Source organism: Bison bison, unplaced genomic scaffold, assembly GCF_000754665.1.
Source record: "Bison bison bison isolate TAMUID 2011002044 unplaced genomic scaffold, Bison_UMD1.0 scf7180017864068, whole genome shotgun sequence".
NCBI lineage: Eukaryota > Metazoa > Chordata > Mammalia > Artiodactyla > Bovidae > Bison > Bison bison.
In genome coordinates this window covers 4,531,726-4,546,309 of record NW_011494640.1, presented here as the reverse complement: position 1 = coordinate 4,546,309, position 14,584 = coordinate 4,531,726, and the positions used below count along the sequence as shown (strand labels likewise).

Below are 14,584 nucleotides of genomic sequence, written 5' to 3'. Positions count from 1 at the left end.
ACAGAAGTGCATTTGTTTGCACACATATACTTCAAAGTATGTAATGTTTATAATAAGCAAGGAGAGACATCTCTGTGCATGCATATTTTTAAATATTTTTCTTAAATGAAGAGAATGTTCCCTCATAGCATTAAAATATTCCTCAAAAACAGGTGGTCTGAAAGTTTAAACAGAAATTACCTATGTCCCAGCAATTTCACTCCTAGCTGTATCCTCAAGAGAAACAAAAGTGTCCATCTCCATAGCAGCTTGTACATGAATGTTCACAGCAGCATTATCCAAAATAGGCAAAAAGTGCAGACAGTCCAGATGTCCATCCTCTGATGCAGGGCTGACCAAGTGCTCACAGTGGAATGTTACGTGGCCATACAAGTGAGCGAGTTACTGATCTGTACTGCTACACGGAGAAATCTTGAAAACATGATGGTGAGATGAAAGAAGCCAGACACAGAAGGCTGCGTACTGTATGATTCCACTTGTGTGAAGGGGCCAGAAAAGACAGATCTGTAGAGAGTGGGTAAGTGGCTGCCTAGGGCAGGATGGGGGACGGGTGGTGAGAGGGAGTGGGGACCGCTGATGGCACAGGGTCTCTTTCTTGGGTGATGAAAATATTCCACTCCTGATTGTGGTGATGGTTGGACAACTCCGTGAATATATTGAAAACCATGGAAATGTACACTTTAAATGGGTGAATTCTGTAATATGTGAGTTACATCTCAATAAAGCTGTTACCAGAAAAAGTAAGGAAACCCAAATAGGTGAACACCTCGGCCTTCAGTCATGTGGCCAGATGTGTAGAAGCTGAGGTTCAAACCCAGGCCACACCGCACTAGCGTCTGTGGTCACAGTCTCTGTTCTGTGCCATGTTCTTTTCATCAAAATCTCAGTTTCCTTAGGCTAGTTGCTTTAGCACTGAAGGTCCAGAGGTAAAGGGTATGAACACAGATTTGCATTTTCAGTCCAATGTTTTGGTAAGGAGGCCAGTTAGGGGGCTTTTGGACACACAGACTGGTTCCTGAGATGGAGAGAGGAGGATTCCTTAAGGGTAGTCACCCCAGGATTGAGAAGTCAGTTAACTGTGTTTGCTGTTCATCAGCTTCCAGTTACCTGTCCTGAGCAGTTAACCGTCTCAGCTGTTCATGGGATTCGGGTTACCTGTCCTAAGATAGTCGGTTAACTGTCTTCTCTGTTCATCGGGTTCCGGTTCCCTGTCCTGAGATTTCTCTTTTTTCACCGCACCGGGGCTGTTTCCCAGATTGCCCAGCACAATGAGAGGGATATCCTGAGTACTGTCTCCTGAATGCCTGTTTCCCTGAATGCCTGTTTTCCTGAACTTCTTCTCATCCCAGAAGGAGAATGGACAAAGCAACAAAGGTAAATCATCTAGATTAACCGTTTTTAAATAACAACTTCGCCAACTCAAGTTTTAGGTAATGAAATGGAGAGAATTCCACAGACTTGGCGAAAGAGGGCTTGGAAAGTCTAAATACTTATGAAGTGCTTCGCAGTCCTTTTTGTCTGCATTCCTTGAGGCCCGCTTCTCAGGGTGGCTGGTACTGTTAGCTTTGTCTGGTATGTCAGATGACTAAGATGGGGAGAATCCACTCAGGTGCCAGAAAATGTCAGAGCAGCAGCAGGTAGACGGCCCAGTGCAGCACAAGTGGGGAGAGAGTTATTTCCGTGTCTTTCACCTTTACCTTGAACTAGTCTAGTCTAACTGGGTCTTATCTCAGCAGCTTGTGGAGTGTCCATTCTTATAAAGTGTTTCCATTTTTCACATTCAAAGTAGGAATTCCAGTCTTAAATTTTTAGCATAAACTGATGGTTTTTCCATGATGAGTCATTTTTACCAGACCCCTTCATTTTTCAGAAAGATGAGAAAAATTTTAGTTAACGTGGTGGCCACAAGTGGGGTTCTTTGTAGGAGCTTTGTCTCTGATACGACATGATTATGAAAACGGCTGAAGTTACCCTGTTGGAAAGGGTGTGTGAGGTGCTTCTTGCCTTTGCTAAGTACCGATGGCATCATCCTCGATTCCCAGCAGGTGGAGTCTCACTACGTGAAATAGCACGTTTGTCCTTTTCACAGCAGTCCTGCCAGAGAGGATTCCAAAACTTCCTGCCATTGTTTGTTTCCTTTTAGAGAGTTAAAGTTTTCCAAAGAACAAAAGCGCTAGTCACTTGGCTCTTGCTTCTCCAGCACTGGGAGGATGAGCAGTGCTGAGATCCCCACGGGGGCTTCAGTAACTTCAGGTGGGAAGCCCTGGGGTGTCTGTTCTCCACCTCGGGAGCCCTGTGGCCTCCAGCCCGGAGGTTCCAACTGTACAGCCAGTTCTGCAGCCAGGCCGCCCCTCCTGGAGCTCCGAGGGCCCCACGTGGAGGAGTGGCAGGTCTCAGGACCCCTCCTGTCCATCTGCCCGAACATGGAGGAGCAGGCTGCAGATGTGTTCTCATGGGGTCAACGGGGACCTCTCCAAGGGTCGCAGACCACAGCCTTGAACTGTCGGGGTAGCTTTACCTCTAGCATGGTGACCCCGAGGACGAGTGCAGCCCCCAGGACGGCTCTGTACTGGGTCAGCGCAAGTCTGGGCCTTGACCAGGGCGGGTCCTGCCCGGTTTTCTCCCATTTGGCACAGCTGGAACTCTTCAGCTGGGCCGGCACTCGGGCCTCGCTGTGCACCTCCTGGGAATGCTCTTGTGCTTCACTACTTCTGTTTCTCTAGCCATCCTAGCAAACCACCTCAGACTTGATGGCATAAAACAGCAATGTCCATTTGTTACTATTATCCTCTTGCGTGGTCTGGGAGTTATGGGCTCAGTCAGTTCTCCCTTAGGGTTTCTCCCGGGTGTAGATGGAGCTGGGTCGGGTTGAACCACCTCCAAGGCTTCCACGAGCACGGGTGTGGTGGCTGATGCTGGCTGTCAGCTGAGCTCTCAGCACAGGCCCTGGGCCGGGACCCCCAAGTGGACTCTCCTTGTGGCCCGGGCTTCCTCAGGGCCTGGCGGCCAGGTTCCCACCCAGGGTGAATGTCCCCAGAGGGGTGCGGATGGAAGCCATTTCACCTCGTCACCCAGGCGCCGAGTAACTTGGTATTGTTTCTCGTGTGTTCTCTTCATTACAAGCAAATTCCTGAAGCCCACATTCGAAGGAAGGAGAATTATGTTCCACCTCTTGACGGGAAGGAGTGTCAGAGACTTTGCAGTCATGTTTTAAAGCCACCGCCCCACCTGTGTCTTTGGGTCCCCGAGGACTGCCTCAATGCTTGACCGAGTCTGTTCAGTCCCTGTTCACATTCAGCCTTTGGACTCCTAGGCACTGAAGGCAGGAAGGTGGTGAGAAACTTCTCCCGGATTGCCGAGTTTCTGCCAGCCCCTGTCACCTGGCATGCCCTGCGGTTTAGGGGGATAGCTTCTTGCCAGGAACCAGTTATGTCTCCAGTAAGCGGCCCAGTTTTGCAGACAGAAATAAACATGGGTGGGGGGAGTGCACGTAGAAGAGCCTGTGTTTTTTCTACAGACCTTTCATTTGGTATTTCAGCAAGGAGACCAGGGTTCTGAGCCTTCTTCAAGTTCGATTTGAGTTCTCCGAGGCTAGCTAAGCAGGATGTCTATGAAATTGAGTCTGGCAGGCACAGCATGTGTCTGTGGCAGAATAGCCCCCAAATGCAGTGTCGCCATGGAGATGAGGGAATAGCACCCAGCAGGGCACCTGTGCCAGGGGCTCGGGCCCAGACCCAGCATCACCACAGCTAGTTGTCACCACTTTGAGTGACTGGATAATATCATTATGTGTCTGGATAGGAAGGTTTCATGGGCACAGTGAGATTTCCGTTAACTTTTTCTTTTCTTCTTTTTGTTCTCTCTTTTTAATTCGTTATTATTTCCCTAAACTTTGGAAGAAGGGTAGGCAAAGTGTTTGGAGTATGGAAAAGTCCCTCAAGAGGAATTATATTAAAAATGGTGTTAAGAATAAAAACTTAGGTTGGCAGCATAGCATGTTGGATTATTATTTTTACCTAGCCATCTAAAAAAGGATATAGAAATAGCATCTTTCAGCATTCCTGGTATTATCCATTTGGCCTCTTCAGAAAATGGGCAACTGATCATTTTTCTGGAGTTCAGAGCTATAAATAGTGTTTCTGAAAATGATGACTGATATTCCTAGTTCCAAGCCAGGCTTCAGCAATACATGAACCGTGAACTTCCAGATGTTCAAGCTGGTTTTAGAAAAGACAGAGGAACCAGAGATCAAAGTGCCAACTCCACTGGATCGTCGAAAAAGCAAGAGAGTTCCAGAAAAACACCTATTTTGTTTTATTGACTATGCCAAAGCCTTTGACTGTGTGGATCACAGTAAACTGTGGAAAATTCTGAAAGAGATGGGAATACCAGACCACCTTACCTGCTTCTTGAGAAACCTGTATGCAGGTCAGGAAGCAACAGTTAGAACTGGACATGGAACAACAGACTGGTTCCAGATAAGAAAAGGAGTACATCAAGGCTGTATATTGTCACCCTGCTTATTTAACTTCTGTGCAGAGTACATCATGAGAAACGCTGGGCTGGAGGAAGCACAAGCTGGAATCAAGATTGCCAGGAGAAATACCAATAACCTCAGATGTGCAAATGACACCACCCTTATGGCAGAAAGTGAAGAACTAAAGAGCCTCTTGATGAAAGTGAAAGTGAAGAGTGAAAAAGTTGTCTTAAAGCTCAACATTCAGAAAACGAAGATCATGGCATCTGGTCCCATCACTTCATGGCAAACAGATGGGGAAACAGTGGACACAGGGGAAACAGTGGACACAGTGTCAGACTTTATTTTTCTGGGCTCCAAAATCACTGCAGATGGTGATTGTAGCCATGAAATTAAAAGACGCTTACTCCTTGGAAGGAAAGTTATGACCAACCTAGACAGCATATTAAAAAGCAGAGACATTACTTTGCCAGCAAAGGTCTGTCTAGTCAGACAGACTAGTGGTTTTTCCAGTGGTCATGTATGGATGTGAGAGTTGGACTGTGAAGAAGACTGAGCACCAAATAACTAATGCTTTTGAAGTGTGGTGTTGGAGAAGACTCTTGAGTGTCCCTTGGACTGAAGGAGATCCAACCAGTCCATCCTAAAGGAAATCAGTCCTGGGTGTTCATTGGAAGGACTGATGTTGAAGCTGAAACTCAAATACTTTGGCCACCTCATGCGAAGAACTGACTCGTTGGAAAAGACCCTGATGCTGGGAAAGATTAAGGGCAGGAGAAGGGGATGACAGAGGATGAGATGGTTGGATGGCATCACAGACTTGATGGACATGGGTTTGGGTGGACTCTGGGAGTTGGTGATGTGTCGACAGGGAGGCCTGGTGTGCTGCGGTTCATGCGGTCACAGAGAGTTGGACAGGACTGACTGAACTGAACTGAACTGATTCCTAGTTCTTTCTAGTCTTAACTTTCTTCATCCAGCTTTTGTGGATTAGCAAAAGAACAAAGAACTGATTTATATCTAAATACAAAGAAAAAAGTGTATATATTGTAAAAATAGGGTGATTGATTTAGTTTTTTATATTGTTGTTCAGTCGCTGAGTTGTATCGGATTCTTTATGACCCCGTGGACTGCAGAACACCAGGCTCCTCTGTCCTGCACTATCTCCCAGAGTTTGCTCAGATTCATGTTCATTGAGTCAGTGATGCTATCTAACCATTTCATCTTCTGCCGCCGTCTTCACCATGTGCCCTCAATCTTTCCCAGCATCAGGGTCTTTTCCAGTGAGTTGGCTCTTCGCATCAGGTGGCCAAACTATTGGAGCTTCAGCCTCAGCATCAGTCCTTACAATGAATATTCAGCATTGATTTTTATATTAGGTTAGAAAAAATTTCTGTATTTTGAAAGGTATTGTCGAGCAGCCTAGGGGGTCTCCAAAGTGAAATCTCATCTACTCTTATAAAAAAGCAATGCATCTAAATGAAGTATAAATGTTAACTTTTATACATTATACAAGTCAAGAAAACTTGACTGCTGTACTGTACTGAAGATCTCCATCACTTTTGTTATTGTTTCATTTCATGCTGGAATTAAAAAAACTGTCTGTGACATTAACTGGCATTCTTTTAGTTGTATATATGTTTTGTTTAAAGCTTGCAGTTCTTTGTCCAAAGAATGGACAAAGAATGCAGTTCTTTGGACTTTTGCACAAATTATGTCAGTGACTTTGAAATATAAAGCGTCTCAATAAGTATTGCTGGCATAACTGTGGCAGTTTCATTAAAATAACATGGGCCAAGACATCTCCACTAAAAGTTAACATCTTGGAAGGCAAGGCATCTTGGCTTAGTTGTCCTTCTCTCATAAAACTTTTGACAGGGAAAAGAGAGTTCTGTTTAATGCTCAGAATAGAGTTGATATTTTGAGCTGTAACCCAGATATCTTAAAGCAATGGTCAGGTCCTGTTTATAACTGTTAAGTTCTCTGCACATTGATGTCTCTGGATAGCAGACTGTTTTTGCTAACAGAGAAGGAGTTTCCCACTTCTCTCCTGTTTATAAAATTTGAATATTTTTCTCCATGAATGAAACTAATTTTTATAAGTAAATAATGGGTTTTATGGGCTTCCCCTGTGGCTCTGCGGTAAAGAATCCACCTTCAATGCAGGAGACGAAGAGACACAGGTTCAATTCCTGGTTCCGGAGAAGGGCATGGCAATCCACTCCAGTATTCTTGCCTGGAGAATCCCATGAACAGAGGAGTCTGGTGGGCTGCAGTCCATAGGGTCGCAAAGAGTCAGACACGACTGAGTGACTAAACAGCAAGTCTTTTCTGTAGGCTGCTGGTAGTTAGGGCTCTTTTCTCTCAGGTTACCATACTTTGAAATTGTCATAAATTCCATTTCTTTGTTCTCAAGGTAAAAACTCCAGAAATAGTCGCTTACATTTAGTTAATTGACAATGAGTTTCTGAGGGGAGTGTTTTGGTGCAGTCCCATTTCAAGAGGGACTACTTGGGTGACATTAACATTGATGGTTTGAGAAGTCGTTTGACCCAGCTAATGGGTTTTGGTATTTCATTCATCTGCCACTCGGTACTTGTTGAGAAAAATCTCATAGATTCTCTCTAATATTTATTACCATAAAATGGGACTGTGAATAATCTAAATTTTCATCCTTGAAAGTTCTTATCTATGTAATTTTGAGTTTTGGATGTATGAAAAAGCTTAAACAATACATAGTGGGAAAAGAAGGTAGTGACTCTCAATATTGTATTAGGAGAATGATAAATGATTTCCAGGGATATTCTCCAGAGGTTCAAATACTGGATATAAATTTGTTTCAGATGACTTTTTAAAGTTATCTTTCAATACTGAAATTTGATGGGTATTAAATAATAATAATAATTCATTATATGATATTTGGGGTTTTAATAGTTAAAGTATTTTACTTCTGCACATCAACAATTGTGAAACATGAAAGTTTTTAAAATACAGTTGGGATGTGGGTTATCATCGTAGCTGTTTAGGATACAAATTAAGAAGAATAGATACTTTAGGGCAGTGTTTCTCAAACATGCAGTTATGTGTCAGCCATTTGAGGAGTTTGTTAACAATGTAGGTACTTAGCCCCTATCCAGTATCCACAAAATCAGTCTCTGAAGTTGAAGCTTGATCATTTTTATTTTTGGATGATTCTGATGTATTTCAGAGTTTACATACCACTGCTTTAGGACATAACCTTTCTGCCATTTTTTCAAGTGATCTACTTATATAGAAATACATTTAGAAAATCTTTGACCCTTTTTCATGAAAGGAAATAATAATAATAGCTGCCATGTATGACCCACCAGGTGACTGCAGCCACAAAATTAAAAGATAGCTTGCTCCTTGGAAAGATAGCCATGATATATCTAGATGTATTAAAAAGCAGAGACATCACTTTGCCAACAAAGGTCCATAAAGTCAAAGCTTTGGTTTTTTCAGTAGTCATATATGGATGTGGAAGTTGGACTATAAAGAAGGCTGAGTGCCAAAGAAGTGATGCTTTCTAACTGAGGTGCTGGAGAAGACTCTTGAGAGTCCCTTGGACTGCAAGGAGATCAAACCAGTCAATCCCAAAGGAAATCAACCCTGAACATTGGAAGGACTGGTGCTGAAGCTCCAATACTTGGCCACCTGATGCAAAGAACTGACTCATTGGAGAAGACCCTGATGCTGGGAAAGATTGAGGAGAAGGGGGCAACAGAGGATGAGATGGTTGGATGGCATCATCGACTCAGTGGACATGAGTTTGAGCAAACTCTGGGAGATAGTGGAGGATAGGGAAGCCTGGTGTGAGGCAGTGCATGGAGTCGCAGAGAGTCTGACACGACTGAGCACCTAAGCATAGCACAGCATAGTCGATTTACAGTATTATATTAGTTTCAGGTATATATACAACATAGTGCCTCAATATTATTATAGGTTGTATTCCTTAAAGTTATTATAGAATAATGCCTATGTTTGGTCTTTATAATTTTAAAGTCTCTCTTTATGCATGAAATGTGTTCTAAAATGAAGACTTTACATATTATACAGCACCTGGATTGGGACACAGTGAGTTAACATGGGTGTGGGGGCAGCAACAGGTCCTTCCATCAAAAGTGATCTTCCAGGCAAGGGAGAAGGTAGGACGGAGGCAAGGAGGGTGGACCCTGATGAAGAGTCCAGCTGTGCCCAGGGTGGCTTGGCCGTCTTGTGCTGCTGTGAGGGGTGGGGGCAGGGTGGTGGTGGGCTTCCAGGAAGAGAACCCTAGAACCTTTCACGGCTACTGCTCTAAGGCCCAGTGGGGTGGCTTATGCTTTCTCAAACTGGCAGAGTGAACACCTGGCGTCTTACCTAATTGTGGATTTGAATTTTCTCAGCACCCGTCACACAGCCCTAACTTTTACTTAAAAGGAAGAACTTATCCCTCATACTCACAGGGCACAAACAGAGAAAATGAGTCAGTTTTGGTTCAGCCATTTTGTGAACTCATGATAGAAAGAAACATTGAGTTCATTTCTCATATATGCAGAGAGAGGAACTGAAGTTGTATGGGATTCAGCCAAGGAAATAGATTTTGTTACGAAAGTCAGTGATGAGCAGTTGAACTATCAGGGTGAAACATTAAAAAAATCAAGGACTTTCCTAGCGGCCAGTGGTTAAGACCCTGTGCCTCCAATGCAAGGGGCGCAAGTTCGATCTCTGGTCAGGGAACATGAAGATCCCACCTGCCATGCAGTGCGGCCAAAAAGAAGAAATTAAAAGATCGGTGATGACAAAGCACTTTGTCAGTAAATGTGGCATAAACAGAAGTGATGAATACATAGTGCTGAGTTCATTGTTACAGTAAGATATTCTCACAGGAGGCGTGGCATTCACTCGAGAAGAATATAATTATTTTGTATTTTTTACTTTGTAGAGTTTTTTAAAAATCTTTTTAAATGTTGTCTTTTTCTTTAAAAAATTGTTTATTTATTTATGGCTGTGCTGCGTCCTCCTTGCTGCATGGGCTTTTCTCTAGTTCCAGCAAGCAGGGGCTGCTCTCCAGTTGCGCTGTGGCAGCTTCTCTGGTTGAGGAGCACAGGCCCTGGAGCACGCAGGCTTCAGTAGCCGCGGCATGCATGCGCAGTAGTTGTGGCCCATGGGCCGAGTCGCTCCATGGCACGTGGGATCGTCTCGGATCAGGGATGGAACCCCTGTCTCCCACATTGACAGACGGATTCTTTGCCGTTGAGCCACCAGGGAAGCCCCTTGTAGACTTCTTCTTTTTAACCATCGCTTTTTTGTTTTGTTTCAATGTAAATGTAAATTGTCTTCCTAGACGTGTTGCAGCAGCTCCACCAGCAGCTGGTAGAAGCTGAGCGGAGGTCCATGACGTACCTGAAACGGTACAACAGGATCCAGGCCGACTACCACAACCTCATCGGAGTCACGGCAGAGCTGGTGGATTCTCTGGAGGCCACGGTCAGTGGCAAGATGGTAAGGAGGTCCCCCATCATCCACGTGTCTTCTTGAGATAAAGAGTCGCAGGCACGGATGATTCCTCGCCACCCCCAGCCAGTGACACTTGCCCCCCAACTTTACAAAGCTGGGTGCAGCTGTTTATCACGCCGCTGCAGGATTTCGTCCATGTTTCCTGACACATTACCTACTGCATCTTTATTTCTTTAGCCTGTTCTTAGTGTTAGCAAAGAATAAATGGGCAGCAGAAAAAAAAATCATGTTGTAGCATAAAAACGAGGGGAGATATTCTTTTGGTATATAGGAGACCTATAGGTTTTCATATACTGATTTTGTATCCAGTAACCTTTCTGAACTCCATTAATCTGAGAGATTGTTTTGATCAATTTTCCTGTATTCTAGATTCGCAGTCGTATCACTTTCGAATAGTGATTTTTTTTTTCCCTTGTATATCCCAACTTTCTTTTTCCCCCCACTTAACTGATTAGCTTAAGACCCTGGGAGTTGAATGAGCTCATGGGCATGTTTGTCTTATTTCTGACTTTAATGGGAGTGACTTGAGTGTTTTACTCAATAAAAAAATAGAAAGCATAATAAATCACATTCTGGAAATAGAATTTTTTTTATTGGAAATAATTGTGGGTTCACATGTGATTTTAAGGCATAGTGCAGAGAGTCCTTGTACCCTCTTCCCAGTTTCCACCAGTTGTAATAGTTTGCAAAACGATAGTACAGTGTCTCAGCCAAGATACTGGCACTGATACAATCTATTGCTTTACCCTAATTTCCCCAGTTTTACTTGTACTCCTGTGTGTGTCTATACGTGTGTGTTTTAAGCTTTATACAACTTTGTCACCAATATAGATTAATGTATTCAACTTGCTTTAACACCTTAAAAATGTGATTACAAAATGAAATGTATTCTAGAAATTTTTGAAAATATAGAACTATGCAAAAATAAGATTAAAATTACCTGCCATTATCTCACTTAGTAATAACACTTGTTAACATTCCAGACTTTTTTTTTCCAAAACTTGGATACATGTGTTTTACAGAAATGGGCTCAGTTCACACAGTCTTCTGGTCTTCTTTTCTCCTAAATACCGAATCATGCATTCTTTTTTTTTTTTTTAACTTTACAATATTGTATTGGTTTTGCCATATATCAACATGAATCTGCCCTAGGTATACACGTGAATGGCATCGAATCATGCATTCTTGAAGTCATTAAATATCCTCCTACGATGCTCACCTCTTGTGGCTGTTTTCTATCAGGTTATTTAGCGTGTCGGGTCTCTGTTGTTGGACATTAGCGTTGTTTCTAGATTTTTACTTTCATAAGGGCTCATTTAAGTCACCACTTGAAAGGAATCGGTTATGCAGTTCCCTGGGATTACCCCAGAACTCTAGGCCAGAGCAACAACTGTGGATTGCTTTTTGCTATAACAGCTTGTGAAAGTGAAAGTCACTCAGTCTTGTCTGACTCTTTGCCACCCCATGGACTGCACAGTCCATGGAATTCTCCAGGCCAGAATACTGGAGTGTTTCCAGTATTTTCCCTTCTCCAGGGGATCTTCCCAACCCAGGGATCAAACCCAGGTCTCCTGCATTGCAGGTGGATTCTTTTAAATATGTTTTAATACCCTACACTGAAACGTCTCTGTCCAGATGAAAACACAGCAGACAAACGTTCACAGAACTGCTGAAAGTTGCATGGTGTGGCTGGAATGGCCGAAGCTAGGGGGTGGGGAGTGGCGTGTGTTGGAAGACGAGGCGAGGGAGGTGCATCGGGGACGATCACGGAGAGATTTGTAGACTGTGCTTAGGAACTTGTGCTTCACCCTGCAGTTAGTGAGGAGCATTTGAAATGTGTATCTTGAAAATTGTTCGGGTTTTTTAGTTTTGAAAAACTAAAACTGACTTTTCTTTAGTACAGAGAAGTACCAGAAACAAAACAAAGATGGCTTATATAATCACTGTTAACAAAAAAATGAAGAAAAGAAGGCATGTACACTGAAAATTCAAATAGTACAGAAATAAAAGAAAACATGTGTTTTCCTTTTGCCGTCTCTCCTATTAGACAATAACTGCCATCGTCGTGGTGTGGCTGCCACGGCCAGGTTTGATGTGATGCCAGGCGTGGCCCGCTGACCACAGGTGGGACCTGAGTTCTTACTGCTGGAATGTGGGAGCAGAGGCCCACACACCACCAGGCAGGGGGTTAAAAGGGCCTCCAGTATCAAGACAGGGAGACATGGGCTTGGGGCAGGGGGCAGCACTGGAATCTGAACTAGCTTGTTTTTAATGTAAAAGAAATACATGCTCATAGTAAAAAATTGAAACACTTCAGAGGAGTATATAGTTAAGAACAAAAGACCCCTTCCACACACAGTTCCTTAGTCTCGTTTTCTTGCAAGATTAACACTTGTGTTTTACTTCAGAACATACATGTGTGCGCATGTGCATACATACATACTACTTGGGGTTATGGAACCCATTATCCTTCTCAAACTTGGTATTTCACTTTCAGCATATCTTGGAAATCTTTCCACATGACCACACACTGCTTAATTGTTTTTAATGCGTGTACATTATTCCACTGTAAGGGTGAGCCATAATTTGTCAGATCTCTGATGATGAACATTTAGATTTTTTTGTTTGCTATAACACAAAATGTTGTACATACTGTATATATCCTTATATATACAGTATACCTTTGAATGTAGGGAAGATAAGCACCTGAATGGAATTGCTAGGTCAGAAGTTATGGGCATTAAAGTTTTGATAGATGTTGCCAAATTATTTCCTCAAAGATTTCAACAATGTCTACCACCCTCCACCCCTAGTAGCATATCAGAATATCTGTTTCTTCACACACTTGCCAACATTAGGCATGATTATACTTTGAAATTTTTGCTGGTTGGGTAAGTCAGTCAGTCAGTTCAGTCGCTCAGTCGTGTCCGACTCTTTGTGACCCCATGAACTGCAGCACGCCGGGCCTCCCTGTCCATCACCAACTCCCGGAGTTCACCCAAACCCATGTCCATTGAGTAAAACTTGGTATTCTGAATGTTTCAACTTACATTTCTTTAATTATGTGTGAGGCCAAATATATTTTCATATGTTTTTTTTGCCACATGTCCTGTCCTCTTTTGTTTTAAGCAAGAAGGTGACAGAATCAGATTTCCGCGTTAAAGAAATGGTTCTGGTACCAAAGGAGAGGAGGCAATCTCAGAAGCAAAGGGTTGCTCCAAAGTCTCAGAAATCACAGAAAACTCTAGGAGTCCGAACTGAAAAGTGTCCACTGTGTCTGCCATTTAGAAAGTCACTGGTGGTGGCCTTTACCATGGGAGTTTCCGTGGGGGCCAGGCAGACGGGGGCTCAGCTGGGGTGTGTGGACAGGTAAAGGGAGGGCGCGGTAGCAGATGTCGGCTGTTCTTTTAAGGACCATGGCTGTAAAGGAGGAACATCGAGAGGGTGGTTGATAGATGAGGACCTTGGAAGGAGCGAGGGGAAGGTATTTTTGAAATATGAAACATATCTGGACACGTTTCTAGGTTGTAGGGATGGAACTGGTATAAAAGGAAAGGCGAGATGCACAGGATGAACAAGGGGTGTTTGAATTTTGATCCTGCAGGCATTCAGAGGAGACGGGCTGAGGATAATGTAGGGGGTGCAGCTTGAGATGGAGCCCAGACGACCCGAGAAGTTCTCCACAAGGAACAGTCTTTCTTGTGGCTGAAACAGACCTGAGGTTTCCAGGGGCCAGACAGGAGAACCACAGGGAGAGAAGGGGTCTAGTCCAGTGTTCCTGCTCCTTCCAACCCACCAGTCGGTTGAGTAGTCGTCCTCTTGTAGGCATGAGTGAGTGAGCATTGGGAAGGGATGCCTGTTACATTAGCACGTGGGAGTTCACCAGACAGAGTCAGGAGACTGGGAAAAGAAGTGTCCCTCCAACAGTCAGGCATAGAAAAAGTCTGGAAGGAGGTAAAACTGTCTGGTGGCTCAGTGGTAAAGAATCCACCCGCAATACGGGAGACGCAGGTTCGATCCCTGGGTCAGGAATATCTCCTGGAAAAGAGAAAAGCAATCCACTCCAGTATACTTGCCTGGAAAATCCCATGGACAGAGGAACCTGGCAGGTTACAGTCCATGGGTTGCAGAAGAAGTTAGACACAACTTAGCAACTAAACAGCAACAACCTCTAGGGATTGGCTTGTGGGGCAGGGTGGACTGGTGACAGTTTCAGATCAGATCAGATCAGTCACTCAGTCGTGTCCGACTCTTTGCGACCCCATGAATCGCAGCACGCCAGGCCTCCCTGTCCATCACCAACTCCCGGAGTTCACCAAGACTCCTGTCCATCGAGTCAGTGATGCCATCCAGCCATCTCATCCTCTGTCGTCCCCTTCTCCTCCTGCCCCCAATCCCTCCCAGCATCAGAGTCTTTTCCAATGAGTCAACTCTTCACATGAGGTGGCTAAAGTACTGGAGTTTCAGCTTTAGCATCATTCCTTCCAAAGAAATCCCAGGGCTGATCTCCTTCAGAATGGACTGGTTGGATCTCCTTGCAGTCCAAGGGACTCTCAAGAGTCTTCTCCAACACCACAGTTCAAAAGCATC

General features: G+C 44.0%; 1 protein-coding gene across 6 annotated transcripts in view; it reads left to right on the top strand.

The window, feature by feature from the left end:
- Positions 1-14,584, top strand: part of ARMC9 (armadillo repeat containing 9) — a 180,668-nt gene that overhangs the window by 20,367 nt on the left and 145,717 nt on the right. For 5 of the 6 annotated variants that reach the window (XM_010836969.1, XM_010836965.1, XM_010836966.1 and 2 more), the window contains exons 7-8: positions 1,350-1,374; positions 9,822-9,979. In XM_010836969.1, coding sequence (XP_010835271.1) covers positions 1,350-1,374; positions 9,822-9,979 — 183 coding nt within the window. The remainder of the gene's footprint in view (positions 1-1,349; positions 1,375-9,821; positions 9,980-14,584) is intronic. The other variant, XM_010836968.1, reaches the window with a different exon arrangement.